The 19,412-nt window shown below is 38.9% G+C and overlaps 1 protein-coding gene across 1 annotated transcript in view; it reads right to left on the bottom strand.

Annotated features, from left to right (window-relative positions):
- LOC112074819 (carboxypeptidase B-like) overlaps positions 1–12,138 on the bottom strand; it is a 17,572-nt gene extending 5,434 nt beyond the window's left edge. Inside the window, 11 exon segments of the mRNA XM_070440688.1 lie at positions 533–774; positions 1,710–1,815; positions 3,243–3,380; positions 4,860–4,964; positions 6,213–6,314; positions 6,497–6,599; positions 9,972–10,096; positions 10,375–10,404; positions 10,406–10,440; positions 11,638–11,648; positions 12,071–12,138. Coding sequence (XP_070296789.1) covers positions 533–774; positions 1,710–1,815; positions 3,243–3,380; positions 4,860–4,964; positions 6,213–6,314; positions 6,497–6,599; positions 9,972–10,096; positions 10,375–10,404; positions 10,406–10,440; positions 11,638–11,648; positions 12,071–12,138 — 1,065 coding nt within the window.
- Positions 12,139–19,412: the final 7,274 nt, after the last annotated feature.

Genomic DNA, 19,412 nt, shown 5'->3' with positions numbered 1-19,412 from the left:
GGGGTATTAGATATCTGTCTGGATGGGGTGGTTATAGAGGGGTATTAGATATCTGTCTGGATTGGGTGGTTTGTGAACTCTATGTCTTTAAATCCTTAAATCATCTTAAATTGTTAGGGATTATGGGTTAGGATCAGGGATTATGGGTTAGGGTCAGGGATTATGGGCTAGGGTCAGGGATTATGGGCTAGGGTCAGGGATTATGGGCTAGGGTCAGGGATTATGGGTTAGGGTCAGGGATTATGGGTTAGGATCAGGGATTATGGGCTAGGGTCAGGGATTATGGGCTAGGGTCAGGGATTATGGGCTAGGGTCAGGGGGTAGGTACTGACTAGCTCACTGTGGTGCTCGGCCAGATCTTCAGGTGTAAGGGTTGAGGGTTAGGGTTAGGGGTTATGGATTATGGTCACGGTTTGGGGTTAGGCTCAGGGTTAGGGTTTAGGATCAGGGTTAGGATCAGGGTTAGGGGTTAGGGTTAGGGGTTAGGGGTTAGGGTCAGGGTTAGGGTCAGGGTTAGGGGGTAGGTACTGACCAGCTCGCTGTGGTGCTCAGCCAGCTGAAACGTGTAGGAGTAGGGGAAGAGCAGCAGCTGAGAGTAGGAGTGGATGGTGAGGTAGGCCTTGATGGAGGACTTGTTCCTACGGATGAAGTCAGCAACGTTCTTCACCTCGATCTCAGATTCAGGTGAGGAGCCACAGAATGTGTCACTGCATGGGTTGGAGGAGGCCCCAGTGGCTGAGAGAAGAGAGGAGAGAGGACATGGGTTTGGGTGAAAGGACAGGGGTTAGGGTGAAAGGAGAGAGGAGAGGGTGAAAGGAGAGAGGAGAGAGGAGAGGGGACAGAGCATAGGGTGAAAGGTTATATTGGATGAATGCTATGCCTCTAAAGATGTATCTCTCTCCTACAGAGTTGAACATAGATTTAGTGCTTCGGGAATCTATACAGTATCTCTATAGAAATACACCTCTATACTGTAGAAATACACCTCTATACTGTAGAAATACACCTCTATACTGTATCTCTATAGGAAATACCACCTCTATCTGTATCTCATAAAAATACACCTCTAACTGTAGAAATGCACCTCTTATACTGATATCTTCTATAGAAATACACCTCTATACAGTAGCTCTATAGGAAATACACTCTATACTGTATCTTATAGAAATAACCTCATATCATCTTAGAAAATACACCTCTATACTGTAGAAATAAACCTCTATACTGTTAGGAAATTAAACCTCTATACTTATCTCTATTATAAATGACCTCTATTAACTAGTTAAATACACCTCCTATATTAGAAATAGCACCTCAATAAACTGTATTCTCTATAAAAATCACACTCTTATCTACTGTACTCAAAATAACCTACTAGTTATTCTATATGAAACCCTCTACAGTCTCTAATAGAATAAGCATCTAAGAAATATTACACCCTAACGTAGAATAAACTCTATAGTGCAGCTCTTATGTAGAAATACACCTCATATAACTGATCTCCCAATAACTCTATACTGATCTATAAAATCACCTATACTACCTTATATACATACTATACTGTTTCTATATATATCTTATCTCAATACACTTGATAACAGTATCTAAACACTATACTGTCTAAAAAACCATATTGTATCTCTATATAAAATACTAACGTATTGCTATACTAAATACAGACTTATGTAACAGATAATTTGAACTCTAACCTGCAACCATCCAGCGTGTCCAGTTTCCGCTGTTTGGATCAGCACGGCGATGCAGGCTTGGAACCCTGACATCCTGGAGCGGGTCTTTTTCTCCACAGTCCTGTTTCTGCAGGTCCAAAACCACACACACCGAGCCACAAACACACATCAATCAAAGCTCTGTCTGTCCTTTGTCACTCTTGGCTTCTGTCTGGTCTGTTCCCTGTCTGTCTGTCCTGGTCTTCTGTTCGTTCCTGTCTGTCTGTCTGTCTGTCTGTCTGTCGTGTCTGGTCTCGTCTGTCTTTTCCTCTACTCTTTTCACTCTCTCCTCTCTCTTCATCTCTCTTTCTCTCCTCTTCCTCCTCAATCACTCTCATCTCTGTGCTCTCCACTTTCTCTCTCTCATAATCTCTTTCTTTCTTCGTAACTAGTACGTCGTGCCTTGTCTTCATGTCTGTCTGTCTGTCTTGTGGCTGTCTGTCCTGTCCTGTCCTGTCTGTCTGTCCTGTCTATGTCTGTCTGTCTGGTCTGTCTGTCTGTCTTGTCTTGTCTGTCACTCTGCTGTCTGTCTGTTCACTCTGCCTGTCCTGTCTGTCTGTCTTGTCTGTCTGTCACTCTTGCTGTCTGGTCCTGGTCACTCTGATGTCTGTCTGTCTTGTCTGTCCTGTCTGGTCTGTCGCTCTCTGTCTGTTCTGTCTGGTACTGTCTGTCTGTCTGTCTGTCACTCTGCCTGTTCTGGTCCCTGTCTGTCTTGTCGGGTTGTCTGTCCTGTCTGTCTGTCTGCTTCTTGTCTGTCTGTCTTGTCTGTTCCTGTCCTGTCTGGCTTCTGTCATGTGTCGTGTCTGTCTGTTGTCTGTGTGTCTGTCTGTCTGTCTGTTCGTCTGTCTGTCTGTCTGTCTGCTTCTTGTCCTGTCACCTCTGTCGTTGTCTGTCCTGCTTCTGTCGTCTGTCTGCTCTGTCTTTTTTTTGGGGTTCTGGTCACTCTGCTGTCTTGTCTGTCTGTCTGTCTGTCTGTCTGTCTGTCTGTCTGTCTGTCTGTCTGTCTGTCTGTCTGTCTGTCTGTCTGTCTGTCTGTCTGTCTGTTTGTCTGTGTTCTCTTGTAGTTTTGAAACATGTAGTTCTAAGCTAGTCCTATCCCTGTATTGTGATAAGTACACGAATTGCTGTGAAACTGCATTACGTGATTTTTGAAACTGAACTGTCGGTTTGGGGCTCGTAAGTAAGCATTTCACTGTAAGGTCTACACCTGTTGTATTCGGAGAATGTGACTAATATTATTTTATTTTATTTGATCACATACTGTATAATGAGTAGTTAAACACCACATCTTTGCCATCAGAAATCAGGCAGTGTCAATAATCAGGTAATGCAGTATAACAGCAATTAGTGTACTTTTGGCTAACAGCTAATGGCTAACTGCTAACTGGCTAACGGCTAACTGGCTAATGGCTAGCAGCTAACAGCTAACTGGCTAACAGCTAACGGCTAACTGCTAACTGGCTAACAGCTAACGGCTAACTGGCTAATGGCTAGCAGCTAACTGGCTAACAGTTAATGGCTAACGGCTAAAGGAAAACGTACGCTATTGTGGGTGAAGTCGTATCCGTCGATGTTGAAGACGGGCAGAACATAGACATCCATCTGGTTTAGCAGGCCGGTCATCTCAGAGTCACTACCGTAGGTGGACAGAGCCTGGGAAGGAGGAGGAAGAGAAGGAGAGGGAGAGAGGAAGAAGAGAGTGAGAGGGTTATGAATTTGAGCTCTGAACTGTTTCGATGGAGGAAGAGGATAATATACCCAGCTAGTACATAACCTTCTGAGAATCATATTTTTCTTAGAGATTGGTGAGAGTGCGGCCGTCCTATGGTTATTTTGCATACAACCTTCCCACAACGTTCTGGGAATCGTGCAGAATAGTTGCTTAGCTTTGGAACATTCTCAGCACATTTAAGGAACTTGGCAAAAAAAAAAAAAAATCTTGGTATTTCATTACTTTAACAAACCTTTTCCTGAAATTTCAAACATGGTTACTCTTCATTTTGGTAATGTTGTAGGAACGTTCTTCAACTGGTTTGTCATTGGGAATGTTCTCAAATAGTTCAGCGGACGTTAAGAAACAGTGTTCTTCTGAGGGAATTTCAGTACTCCAGCATAGCTTCCCACAGGCTTCCTCATGGATCGATTTAAAGTCATGTTCTCAAATTGTTATTTAAAAACCTATACATTCTAAGAATGTTATTTAAAAACCTATACGTTCTAAGAATGTTATTTAAAAACCTATACATTCTAAGAATGTTATTTAAAAACCTATACATTCTAAAAATGTTATTTAAAAACCTATATGTTCTAAGAATGTTATTTAAAAACCTATATGTTCTAAGAATGTTATTTAAAAACCTATACATTCTAAGAATGTTATTTAAAAACCTATACATTCCGTTCTCAGCATCAACAAAAATCTCTTTAGCCTTTATCTTGTTAAGTGTGTTCAGGTGTGTTGGCCACGCCCACTAATTGGCCTCACCTGATGTTCATAGTGCTTGTTTCCTTTGACATGGGGTCTGTTTGAATAGACTAAAATGAACAGCTTTGTATGTCTAAAAAAGCATACCATAGTATCCTGGTGGTGCAGTGGACTAATTCCACGGATAGAGAACACAAGATTATAGGGTTAAATCTCTCTGATGCCGTGTCGCAATAAAAAAATACATGTATTTACATGATTAATGCCGAAGGAAATTCATTTATATCTGAGCTTGGAGTTAAAGGTAACACAAAATATGCTAACAATCAGTGAAAGTTAAGGAAGTTATTCAAAAACGTTCAAATAAGCAATAATGTCTGTTCGCAGAGCATTAATAAAAACTCCAGAGGAAAACTGTCAAGGAACCAGAGAAAAACGTTCTCATAACCACCTCCCTGCAACCTAAAAATAAACGTTCTCAGAACAAGCAACATTTTTCACTTCTGTTCTCAGAACGTTTTAAAAATGTTCAGGAAACGTTCTAACAACCAGTTGTGAAACCGAAAACATACGTTCCTACAACTTCCAAGGAACAAAATGTGCTAGCTGGGCATATAGATGATATGATGTAGGATTATAGAAGTGTCACGGTGCGTCCATTGATATCCTATTAAATGAGTTATACTATGTCATTCTATGAGCCTCACCTCCTTGACGAACCACTGGCAGAAAGCGGTGGAGATCCACTCCCTGGCATGAATACCACAGTCCAGGAAGATAGAGGGCTTGGTGGAGCTGGACTTCTTACCGATCTGTAGAGATACGTTTTTTACTAATTTAACCTTTATTTCAACAGGTTTGTGTTGTTGAGATTGAAGTAGACTATATGTTGTTCATTAGAGGTTACTCTGGATAAGAGCTGCTATGATCCAAAATGTGAACCCGAGTAGGCTAGAACATTTCATAGACCACTATCCAGACTATTTCATAGACCACTGTCCAGACTATTTCATAGACCACTGTCCAGACTATTTCATAGACCACTGTCCAGATTATTTCATAGACACTATCCAACTATTTCATAGACACTGTGCCAGACGCAATGTCAGTATCATAGACAGCCCAGATAACTCATGAAACTTGCCAGACTCATTATACATTCACGCCTCATCAGACCACTGTCCAGACTATTTCATACCCACGTACCGACATTTGTAACCATTCCAGACTATTTCAACTAGACCACGTCGCAAGACTCATTCAATGACGCACTATCCAGACTATTTCATAGACCACTATCCAGACTATTTTCATAAGACCACTATCCAGACTATTTCAATAGACCACTGATCCAGACTATTTCATAGACCACTATCCAGACATTCATAACCACTTCAGCATCATAGACCACTCAGTCCAGCACTATTTCATAGCCACTATCCAGACTATTTCATAGACCACTATCCAGACTATTTCATAGACGCACTATCCAGACGTATTTCATAGAACCCACCACTACCAGACTACTTTCCATAGACCACTATCATGCACTATTTCATAAGACCACATCCAACTATCCAGCCAACCAAATTTCATAGACCACTTCAGCTATATGCCACTGTCCGACTATTTCATAGAGACCACTGTCCAGACTATTTCATTAGACCACTTCCAGACTATTTCATAGACCACTATCCAGACTAATTCATAGACCACTATCCAGACTATTTCATAGACCACTATCCAGACTATTTCATAGACCACTATCCAGACTATTTCATAGACCACTGTCCAGCACTATTTCATAGACACACTATCCAGACTATTTCATAGACCACTATCCAGACTATTTCATAGACCAACTATCCAACTATTTCATAGACCACTGTCCAGACTATTTCATAGACCACTATCCAGGACTATTTCATAGACCACGTCAGACCTATTCATAGACACTATCCAGACTATTTCATAGACCACTATCCAGACTATTTCATAGACCACTGTCCAGACTATTCAATAACAGTATCAATAAATGTTGACAATAAAGTGAGTAATACCTTGAGAACGTTCATGGGACGTCCCTCGTAGGTGTTTCCGATCACCTGACGGCTGATCAGGTCGGGGTTAGAGGAGGAGATGGAGGAGATCCATGCCTGGATCTGGAGACACACATAGATCGAGGGATCGAAAGAGAAAGGGAGAGAACGGGATGAGAGAGAAAGAGAGAGAGACAGTGGTAGCGAGAGAGATTGTATCTTTGTTCCAACTGTTGTATTAGGATATATTGACAGAGAGAGAGAGAGCGAGCGAGAGATAGAAAGAGAAGGCTAGAGAGACTTACTTTGTCCCAACTGTTGTATTTGGTGTAGCTGTGTGTTCTGGGGTCTGGGGTTCTGTTGTCCAGCTGCTCTTCCATCTGAGCCTGCAGATCCTCAATCAGGACCCTGAGAACAGAGACAATTCCCCCATCAACGTACGCTGAGTATAACAAACATTAGGAACACCTTCCTAATATGGAGTTGCACCCTCCCCCTTTAGCCTTCAGAAAAGCCTCAATTCGTCGGGGCATGGACTCTACAAGCTGTCGAAAGAGTTCCACAGGGATGCTGGCCCATGTTGACTCCAATGCTTCCCACAGTTGTGACAAGTTGGCTGGATGTCCTTTGGGTGGTGGACCATTCTTGATACACACGGGAAACTGTTGAGCGTGAAAAACCAAGCCGTGTTGCTGTTCTTGACACAAAACCGGTGCACTTGGCATCTACTACCATACCCTGTTCAAAGGCACTTAAATATTTTGTCTTGTCCATTCACCCTCTGAATGGCACACAATTGTCTCAAGGCTTAAAAATCCTTCTTTAACCTGTCTCCTCCCCTTCATCTACAKTGATTGAAGTGGATTTAACAGGTCAATAAGGGATCACAGCTTCCACCTGGATTCACCTGGTCAGTCTGTCATGGAAAGAGCAGGTGTTCTTAATTTTTATGTTCAGTGTACATACTAGATACTACTATTAATTAACGTATAATATTATATATACTGTCCAGTTTTATTATTTTTCTTTCGTTGGAAAGTCTCTTTCTTGTTTTCAGTCCTCTACATTTTCTCTTTTTGTTTTAATACCACAGGCTGGACAATCCATGTCCTTACGCCAGCATGTAGACACCTGACAGCTCTCTTTACCCCAGGCTGGACAATCCATGTCCTTACGCCAGCATGTAGACACCGAGGGCTCTTGTTACCACAGCCGAGGCATGTGTCTTCATTTCACTGTCTCCTGATGAACTTAACTCTGTTTAGCAGCTAGTTCCATGGACACACTGCCTTCAATGGACCTTGCCAAGGTCAGATTACTTTCAGTCAATAGTCTCTTTTGTATAGCTTCAACTCCGTAACCCACATACTTCCCACTGGGCAAAAAACGGTTGAGTCAACGTTGTTTCCACGTCATTTCAACCAAAACATTCAATATGTTGAATCCAAGTGGAAAACTGATTTAAAAAGTCATCAAAGTTTCATATTGTTTTCGCCCAACGTTTAACCTAAATCCAATGATACATTACTGAGCAGAAAGAGTATTTATATTAGTATACCGTAGCATAGTATCCAGTAATATCTATATAACAGTAATATCTATATATAATATCTATATTACAGTCTCCATCCCACTTTACTGCAGAAGGGTATAGACTATATCAGTGTGTAGTATGTATGTATTATGTATGTATTATCTATGTAGTATGTAGTAGTGTCTATTTGTAGTAGTATCTACACTACCGTTCAAAAGTTTGGGGTCACTTAGAAATGTCCTTGTTTTTGAAAGAAAATCAATTTTTTTGTCCATTAAAATAACATCAAATTGATCAGAAATACAGTGTAGACATTGTTAATGTTGTAAATTACTATTGTAGCTGGAAACTACAGATTTTTAAAGAAGCAATAAAACTGTCCTTCTTTAGACTAGTTGAGTATCTGGAGCATCAGAATTTGTGGGTTCGATTACATGCTCAAAATGGCCAAAAACAAAGACCTTTCTTCTGAAACTCATCAGTCTATTCTTGTTCTGATTGATGAAGGCTATTCCATGTCAGAAATTGCCAAGAAACTGAAGATCTCGTACAACGCTGTGTACTACTTCCTTCACAGAACAGAGCAAACTGGCTCTCACCAGAATAGAAAGAGGAGTGGGAGGCCCCGGTGCACAACTGAGCAAGAGGCCAAGTACATTAGAGTATCTAGTTTGAGAAACAGACGCTTCACAAGTCCTCAACTGGCTGCTTCATTAATTAGTTCCCGCGAAACACCAGTCTCAACGTCAACAGGGAAGAGGCGACCCCAAACTTTTGAACGGTAGTGTATATGTCAAATCAAATCAAATGTATTTATAAAGCTTACATCAGCTGATATCTCAGTGCTGTACAGAAACCCAGTAAAACCCCAAACAGCAAGCAATGCAGGTGTAGAAGTATGTAGTAGTATCTATATGTAGTAGTATCTATATGTAGTAGTATCTATATGTAGAAGCAGTGGATTAATGATTTCCAAAGTACAAATACTTTAAAGTACAACTAAGTCGTTTTTGTGGGTATTTACAATTTATATTTTTAATTTTTTTTATTTTACTTCACTACATTCCTAAAGACAACTAGGTACTTTTTACACCAAACATTTTCCCAGACACCCAGAAGTACTTTTTACATTTTGAATGGTTAGCAGGACAGAAAAATGGTCTAATTCACACACTTATCAAGAGAACATTCCTGGTCATCACTACTACCTGTGATCTGGAGGACTCATTTAACACCCATGCTTCGCTTGTAAATGATGAGTGTTGGCGTGTACCCCAGGCTATCCGTACATTTAAAAAACAATAACATTGTGCCATCTGATTGACTTAATATATGAAATATGAAATTATTTGTACTTTTACCTTTATTTTTGATACTTAATAATATTTTAGCAATTACGTGTACTTTTAATACTGAAATATATTTAAAACCAAATACTTTTAGACTTTTGCTCAAGTAGTATTTTACTGGCTGACTTTTACATGAGTAACGTTCTATTAAGGAATCTATACTTTACTCAAGTATGACAACTGGATACTTTTTCCACCACGGTGTAGTTGTGTGTAGTATATATATATATATACAGTATATGTGTAGTAGTATGTAGTAGTATCTATATGTAGTAGTATGTAGTAGTATATATGTAGTAGTATCTATATGCAGTAGTATGTAGTAGTAGTATATATATATATATATACAGTATATGTGTAGTAGTATGTAGTAGTATCTATATGTAGTAGTATGTAGTAGTATATATGTAGTAGTATCTATATGCATTAGTATGTAGTAGTAGTATATATATATATATATATATATATATATATGTAGTAGTAATCTATATTAGTGTATGTAGAGTATCTATATGTAGTAGTAGTAGTAGTAGTAGTAGTCTATATGTAGTAGTATCTATATGTAGTAGTATGTAGTAAATAGTTATCTATATATATATATATATATATATATATTATATATATCTGTAGTATTATGTAGTAGTATCTATAGGCAGGTAAGTATCTATATGTAGTAGTAGTATATATTATATATGTAGTAGTAGATGGTAGTAGTATCTATATGTAGTAGTATCTATATGCAGTAGTATGTAGTAGTATATATTTATGTAGTAGTATGTAGTAGTATCTATATGTATGTAGTATCTATAGGCAGTAGTATCTATATGCAGTAGTATGTAGTAGTAGTATGTATGTATGTATATATATATATATCATATATATATATGTGTGTATTACCCAGTCTCCATGCCACTCTGCTGCAGAATGGTATAGACCATGTCAGTGTGGGCAGCTGGAACATGGAGATCCACGTCAATATCGATGGTCACCAGGTCAGCACTCTCAGGACTCCAGAAGTCCACCTGCAGAGGAGACACAGACACACAGACAGACGAGTTGAACACAAACAGCAGAGGGAGACATACATTTTAACACATACTCTACATCCTCAAACACGTCCTTTACAGCATAGAGACGCAAAGTGTTCTGGTTCTAGTGTGTGGACCTAGAGGGCCTGAAATAAGTCTCTGGGAACCAAATGATTTGAATGAATGTTTTCTTTTACAGCATCGTAACCAGTAACCAGGCCAGTCCAGTACAGCTTGGCTCGGCTAAGTATAGTGAAGGGTTTCTTATGTACCTCCATGCTGTTGGCCAGCTCCTTGATAAGGGAGAACATGCTCATCAATGACAGGCTTCAGACGAACTTTCCGGACACCAGACAGAATTACCTTATTATACCTTGACAACCAAGACAAGATATATACTGTTATTATAGAAACACCTTGACAACCAAGACAAGATAATATACTGTTTATTAATAGAACACCTTGACAACCAAGACAAGAGACATATACTGTTATTATAGAACACCTTGACAACCAAGACAAGAGACATATACTGTTATTATAGAAGACCCTTGACAACCAAGACAAGAGACATATACTGTTATATTAAGAAGACCTTGACACCAAGACAAGAACTATACTGTTATTATATGAACACCTTGACAACCAAGACAAGAGACATATACTGTTATTATAGAAGCCTTGACACCAAGACAAGAGACATATACTGTTATTATAGAAGACTGACAACAAGACAAGAGACATATACTGTTATTATAGAACACTTGACTACCAGGACAGATTATTGTTCATTATAGAACACGCTTGACAACCAAGACCAGAGACATATACTGTTATTAATACGAACACCTTGACAACCAAGCCAAGAGTTTTACACTGTTATTAATAGAACACCTTGACAACCAAGACAAGAGATATACACTGTATTATAGAACACCTTGACAACCAAGACAAGAGACATATACTGTTATTATAGAACACCTTAACGTTCTCGGAACTCTTTGAGAACATAATATTCTATAGAACCAGCTGTAGGAAACAGTGTGCTGAAGTACTGAAATGATCACAGAAAAACGTTCCCTGAACTATTTGAGAACATTGCCGATGTCAAATCAGTTGGAGAACGTTGCCAAAATTAAAAAATAAAGGTCACACTTTATTTGGACATTCTGGATTTTTCATGTGTACATGCTCTCGAGATGGTCATACTTTAAACAAACGATCTGTTGATAAGGAACTGCGTACTACGGTTACGAATAGGGTTAGGTTTAGAATAAGGGAAAGGGGATACCTAGTCAGTTGCACAACTGAATGCATTCAACTGAAATGTTTCTCCCAATCAGAGAGGTGCAAGATACGGATTAGGCTAAGGGTTAAGGTAAGGGTTAAGTTTGGGGTTAGGATTAAGGATTAAAATTAGGTTTAGAGCTAGGGTTATTAGATAGTTAGTTGAAATTTTACTGATCATGTGTAGATAGTCTGTAGAGCATCTACAGATGGACTATCCAAATAAAGTGTTACCAAATTCAATTTACTAATTTTTTTACTTTTAGGAAAGTTCTGTTAAAGTAATGAAATACGAAAAAAAGTATGTTTTTTTCCCTATGTTCCTTAAATGTGCTGAGAATGTTCCCAAACTATTTTGCACCATTCCCCAGAAAGTTGTGGTAAGGTTGTGTGCAAAATAACCATAGGACAACCATGCTCTCACCAAACTCTAAGAAACATATGGTTCGCAGAACGTTTTGCGCCAACTGGGTTATAGAACACATTTTATAGATCTCAAGGAACATTAATGAACATATCAGAATACAATCGTCCACATGATCATTCACGAGGTCTCCATTCGTCACCAATAAGCCACATGGCAGCATAGATTGCAATGTACAGAGTCTATCTTCATAACTTTCTAAGTATAATTTTCCATGTCATATTCTGAAACACCAAAATAAAAGGTAGATATTTTACCCGTCGAAACGCGTCACCTCAGCCAGGGCCACTGCCACAAATCCTAGAAGCAGAAGAATCTTCATCATGTTGCCAGTGAAGCTGTCTTCACCAATCCCCGTCCTTTATAACCCCTGACCCTCTCCACCAATCACAAGCCTCTGTGCCTCGACCCCCCCCCCCGCCCCACTCTCTCCACCAATCCCCATCCTCAGCCGATTGGCCCAGTGCTATCTCTCTGTCCAGAAGCCTATCTGACCACCTGGTAGCAGCAGGTGTTCGTCCAGGGTTACAGTAGCTTCTGCCTCTCAATAAGAACCTCTTCAATGATTAACAAGCTGTGATGGAATCCTTCTAATGGGTGTTCTAGAATGGTGCGGAGCGTGGACAGCCAAGGTCATTGGTCTGTTCTGACACTGTGACTTGGAACGCAGTCATATTACATCTTATGAAAAACATCGAGCAAACGTTTTAGCAATCAGTATCGGTTGTGGTCAGATCGGTTGATTCTGACGATACAGAACGACCAGGCCTGTATATTACTAAGACTTTTGCTTTGACACAAGCGTGTAGGGAGGCGTAGGGATGATGTGGAAATGACGCAACCTATTGGGTAGGTTACTGCCCCCGTACCTCTCTTTTACCCCATTGATGAAGAAGTGCACAACAATCAGAAATCACAAGGAGATGTATTGGATTTAGACTCGTTCCATTTTATTTATATACTGTACACTTACAGAAGAGATGCATATCTATGGAAAGATGTCAACGTGTTTCAATAACACCAAGACAACTGATCTGCCGCAGATACAGAATATCAACAGAATGTACATCATCATCATCATCGTTTCTCCCTAGAGTTGCACAGTAACTTTCCCCAAATTCCCGGGTTTTCCAGGAATTCTGATAGTAAAATTATAGGAATTAGGAGGTAATAAGCAGGAACAAACCTCCAACCAGGATTTGTGGAAAACCTGTGAATTTCGGGAAAGTTACTGGAATTTTACAACCCTATTTCTCCCTAATCTCATGTGCCATACGTTACAGCTAGGCCTAGGACGTTGACTGGACCTTAAAGCTCTGTTGTGAAGGCCTAGGTGGTTGACTGTACATTAAAGCTCTGTTGTGAAGGCCTAGGTGGTTGACTGTACATTACAGTTGTTGTGAAGGCCTAGGTGGATGACTGTACATTAAAGCTCTGTTGTGAAGGCCTTAGGTGGTTGACTGTACATTACAGTTGTTGTGAAGGCCTAGGTGGATGACTGTACATGACAGTTTTGTTGTGAAGGCCTAGGTGGATGACTGTACATTAAAGCTCTGTTGTGAAGGCCTAGGTGGATGACTGTACATTACAGTTGTGTGAAGGCCTAGGTGGATGACTGTACATGACAGTTTGTTGTGTAAGGCCTAGGTGGATGACTGTACATTAAAGCTCTGTTGTGAAGGCCTAGGTGGATGCTGTACATTAAAGCTCTGTTGTGAAGGCCTAGGACGTTGACTGTACATTACAGTTTTGTTGTGAAGGCCTAGGTGGTTGACTGTACATTACAGTTTTGTTGTGAAGGCCTAGGACGTTGACTGTACATTACAGTTTTGTTGTGAAGTCCTAGGTGTGTGACTGTACATTACAGTTTTGTTGTGAAGGCCTAGGACGTTGACTGTACATTACAGTTCTGTTGTAAAGGCCTAGAGTGGTTGACTGTACATTACAGTTTTGTTGTGAAGGCCTAGGTGGATGACTGTACATTAACGTTTTGTTGTGAAGGCCTAGGACGTTGACTGTACATTACAATTTTGTTGTGAAGGCCTAGACGTTGACTGTACATTACAGTTTTGTTGTGAAGGCCTAGGTGGTTGACTGTACATTAAAGTTTTGTTGTGAAGGCTAGGACGTTGACTGTACATTAACAGTTTTGTTGTGAAGGCCTAGGTGGTTGACTGTACATTACAGTTTTGTTGTGAAGGCCTAGGACGTTGACTGTACATTACAGTTTTGTTGTGAAGGCCTAGGTGGATGACTGTACATTACAGTTTTGTTGTGAAGGCCTAGGTGGTTGACTGTACATTAACGTTAAAGTATTTCTCCCAGACCCATGGAACACATTAAACCTCTACATGTACCAGTCTCCCTATACGAAGGCAACTATGAACACAACATGTCACACTGAGTGTACCAAACGTTAGGAACATCTTCCTGCCCTCAGAACAGCCTCAATTCACACGGACTCTACAAGGTGTCGAAAGCATTCCATTAAAGCGGGAATCCTTAGTCGAAACAATAACAAAGGAACTCCCCTCCCCTTTTGGTTAAAATCTGAGGGATGGGGCTGAAGAAATGTAACCACTGTCAAATTCATAGACAGAGAGATATATGCAAAGACTGACCATCCATGATATCAAAACCATTGTTTTAACCATGTTTTGAGGCTGTATAGTGTTTGCTTACATTTACTTTGTTTACAAACATTGGAGTAAAACAATATTATATGTTGGGTTCTGATGGCGTGTGACAGTTTAACTAAGCTCATGAGGCATTTACAAGTTAAATTCTTGAAGAATTAAAAAAAAATACAAATAATTAATTTAAAGTAAAAAAAGAAAGGAAGAATGTAGTAACTGCAGATTGGCTCTTTAAAGTTTCCTTCAATTTAAAGCAGTTGCACAAAACATATTCAGGTGAAATTTCCCTTAAATGAAGTGAAACGTTTAAGGATGCCCATGAGGACCCTTATCTGCTTGTCGGGGTTCAAGCTGTGGACCCACTGTGTCACCGTCAGGACAAATTGGACACATCGCCTCAGGATGAGCTACTTCTGAGCTCCTTACCATGCCTGCCAAATATCAGAACTCAACATCAACCAGATCATGCAAAATGCTTATGATGTATTTTGGATTATTTTTAATGATATTTACTTTAAACGTCTTCTTATCCCGAACCGCTGGAATGATCGGAACCAAATGTAGCGTATAGCGTGTATGGATGCACGTCTTTAAGAGTCTAGCTAAAACGCCATGGACGCTATGAACCAATGAGCTTGCATGACATTTTTTTCCTGTCTTTACAGCGCCACTATGTTTCCAAACTCAACCATACTCTACAAGTTAGCTACACTCACCTCCCTTAGCAAATTTCATCACTCAGATTCAAACAGAACAAGAATATTGATCTAAATATGCTTAGATATGTTAAGTCTTGACAGGGTTGGGAACATGTGTCCCCATCCTTGTCTGATTTCTATGCGTCTAAGTATGTGTGAGACCACGCACATGTGAATGTTCATTGGTCAATAGCTGCCATGTTGTTTTTGTTACTAGTCTGGAAAATATTGTGTTGAGAGACCTTGGTCCATACATGCCACATGCCAAGTTTAATTCAGATCGATCAATCGGTGCTAGAGGAGTAGTATTTTAAGTGATTTTCACAACATTCAAAATGGTGGAAAATCCATCATGGCGGACTATAGGTTCTTGAGCCGAATGTGTTCCTTGTGAGGAAAGGGAACTATGAACTAAATTTCATGACTCTCGGTCACACGGGGTGCGGGGTAAACCTTTAAAGTGTAGCATTTTCAATCGCTTGTTTTCGCGCCGCCATTTGGCCAATTGGCATGATATCGCACGAGGGGGTGTGGTCCTTGGGCCTTTATCATGTTGCTAAGTTGCACAGTCCTGGGCCTTTACCATGTTGCTAAGTTGCACAGTCCTGGGCCTTTTCATTTCACAGGAATTTGAATTTTTTTCAACGGAGGAAAAAGGAACATAAGGAATAAATAGAATGCCATAGCGTTTCACTTCCCTGCTTGAACCCCTACATAAATAGTACATATAACATTATTAGGCCACTACAGATCTACCCTATACCCTGCTTGAACCCCTACATAAATAGTACCTGCTCTACAGACCTCGGATAAATGTATATATTCATAGTGATTGTTGTTTAACATTATTGTATTTATAGGTTCACTAACTAACAGAATGCTCCCCTATTCAACTTTGCTTGTCACTGTGAACCTGTACAAGTACGCCTATCCACTAATTAGCTTTTTGACTAGCAATATAGTTTTTGCGTACGAAAGGTATACTAGAACACGAGCAGACTACACAGACCGAAATTGCAACGTAAGTTTGGATACGATCAACTAATAGGACATCACTCTAATAGCATTATACTGATAACACCCTGTAAAATTAAAATAGTGCGTAAGTACTATTATAACATATGTGAATATTTAGATAGGGTAACAAACAATGACGATGTCACAATTGGAAATTATTCCCTGCAAACAAATGTCAAAATAGTTAAAAGTATTGGAATGGACTATACTCTGAAGTACTCGTATGCATGAAAGCAATTTATATGCTAATCATATTGAAACTGTCATGATATGTTCATGAGTTGAATCTTGAGTTTATTCAAAAATACCTATGACCCTTGGATCTTTAATGGAAATTAGCTGTTAATCAGAGAATAGACAATTTATCTTGAGGCTGAACGACACGAACTCGAACACTCAATTGAGTTTCGACTATTCGCATATGCGCAATCTCCTGCATTTATGATGAATTTCTAACGATGCAATCATACTATATATTCAGATATAAAGAATGTTTTAGAAGGGTTCAAAGTGTCAGGTTATAAACTTGTTATTCGATTAAAAATGATGGTTCCAATGACTTAGTATCCTGCTACGCTATAAGTTAAAAGTGAAAGTTAAAGTAATTAAATTATTTTCTTAGAGAGCCATATCGCGATATCTATCACTATAATAATGGATACTGCTGCAGTCGTTGGCTAGTTGTAAACATTTACCAATATAACCAATTAGGTACTATTTATACATCACATTGTTAAAAGTGTGGGTACTCCATCTACTAGATTCAATTATCAAACTCAATGGATACGCGCTATGACACGCGCTAATAAATTGGTTACTAACTCACTGATTCATGTACTATTTTGCAAGGGCCGACTCATAGCGAGATATAGACCTGGCTAAACAGGTTCGGCATGAACGCATTGAAACAGACAGTCTCCACTTTACATGTACATAGTAAGTGGTACATAGTAACATTATTAGGCACTACAATCTACCTATACCCTGCTTGAACCCTACATAAATAGTACATATAACATTATTAGGCCACTACAGATCTACCCTATACCCTGCTTGAAACCCTACATAAATAGTAACTATATACATTATTTAAGGGTTCGCGACCTAGACGGATGTATTCTTCTACTCCTTTGCACTGATACACATTGATGACTCCTACTATATTTTATGGAATATAAATAATCTGCACATTTAAGGTTTGAAAATAGGTGATCTACCCTATTCAAACATTCCGTCTGTTGTACAACCCTATAAAATAAGTGTTAAATAAGTGATAATTTATTATTCACTACTCTAATTCCTGATGTGGCCATTCCAACACAAGATAGGGATCAATCGCCTATACCTGCTTGAGACCCCTAGCACTATTTATATGTATCTGTTGGTCAGGTCACAAATAAAATACAATTTAGGATCTAGGCAATTTAGCTTTAACACCACTAATACAGTAATATCTACCCTAATTTCCTCTGCCATTATGAATAGCTCCGTACAATTATAATTAGTACAATTATCATACAACAATTGATGAAAGCGTATTTAGTGTCTCGACCTTGATTCTATCGCTGCTATGGCAAATTTAACAGCTTATTGATCTTCTGTTATAGCCCAATTTAAGTTTGGAGTAAATTTCTCTAACCCCGCATTGATATTCCTCCTATTTTGTTGATATCAATTACATCTAATCAATATATTTACATTATGTCATTCGATTCGTATTAATCTATAGTAAATCTAAGCTAATTTGTGGTAAAAGTGACCGCATTTTGATATTGAGTCAGTACAAATATTTTATTATTATTATATATACTGTATTGAAATTTTTCCAATTACCTCTGGCTCTTCATTATAATGTATTCGAAATTGTATTATCATAGAAAGACAGTTATCATAAATGTTCAATTTAAATATCTGGAACTATACTTTTATAATGTTATATTGGACCTGTGAACACATTTAAAAATACCACAAATATATGTTGACATATAAAGTTAACCAAAAAATGATAATCCACATTCTTGTTAGTGATACAAAATCAAAAGAATTTAGTACAGTGTCTTTCATGCCTCGTTTGTCAAAATTGCCAGAAGTCAATTGAATTAGTTGTGAAAAATAGATTTTTTTAAGTTACACTTCAGGGGTGTCGGTGAGGGAAATATTCAGCAATTACACTTTTTCTTTAACGTTGTTAATATTCAAACCTGTTTAAATGTAAGAAGCACATACCTCTCATTTTTAACAGTCACCATCACCATTTTTTCTCAGACCCATAATATTCACATTTCGTATTGTTTTTCAGCAGAAATATGTTCATCATGACGTAGATGAGGTGATTGCCATAGTATGGACACCCAATGAAATGAAACAATGTCCGTTTAGTTTCAAGAATTTTTATTTAAGCCTTCATTTTTGACAGAGAGTAGGCTGAGACCAAAGTTCATTTTTACAGATGAGCCCTGTATAACATGAATACACATGAAACAACACAATATTCCATATCAATCACATGAAACAAACAAAATCATAGAAAACAAACATACTATCACGTAAAAATGGTCCTACAAATCACCTTGTCCGAGAAGGCCACCAAAGTTCATACAGCCTTTAGAGAGCCTTGGAGATAAATTCCTACAAGGCAAAGTAGAAAAAAAAAAATTCAAGAATTTAGTTAATTCCAGTGAAGATGGAAGGGATCTTTAGAGTTAGCCATCCCTGAGACCGGTCTAGTATCTTGTATCATCTGTAATGAATTATGTAGGTTTACTCTGTCAGGAGATATGGCGTTAAGTACAGCTTCCACTTGTGCACAGCACAATCATTTGTCACCCACTCAGATACATATGTGTTAGTTGAAGGAAGAATGTAGTGGGGAAAAAAGCATGGGGCTGTTGAAGGAGTGTATAATATCGTGGTAGTTCTACTCCAGGATAATCAAACACTGGATGTCTTCTGGTCCACCATTTTGTGATAGAACTGCTTATCTAAAGTGCCCCCCTTTATGTGCTGTGGAACCTGCAGCGCAGTAATACGGCCGGTCATTTTGAGGGACTATCCTATTGAATTATTGTTGATAGGGTATAATGATCAGAAATTGTGAAATGACAACGTTCACCGACACACATAGCTAATCATGAAAATGACTTTGAAAGGACATGCCACGATTTTTCAAGGTTAAAAAGTTTCCCATATTTTTAAATTCTCATGGCATGATTTTGTATCTATCCTTCTCTCTACATAATTAGTGACAT

Source organism: Salvelinus sp. IW2-2015, unplaced genomic scaffold (genome assembly GCF_002910315.2).
Source record: "Salvelinus sp. IW2-2015 unplaced genomic scaffold, ASM291031v2 Un_scaffold2834, whole genome shotgun sequence".
Taxonomy (NCBI): domain Eukaryota; kingdom Metazoa; phylum Chordata; class Actinopteri; order Salmoniformes; family Salmonidae; genus Salvelinus; species Salvelinus sp. IW2-2015.
The sequence above is the reverse complement of the archived record's forward strand: the minus strand, read 5'-3'. Positions and strand labels throughout refer to the sequence as shown.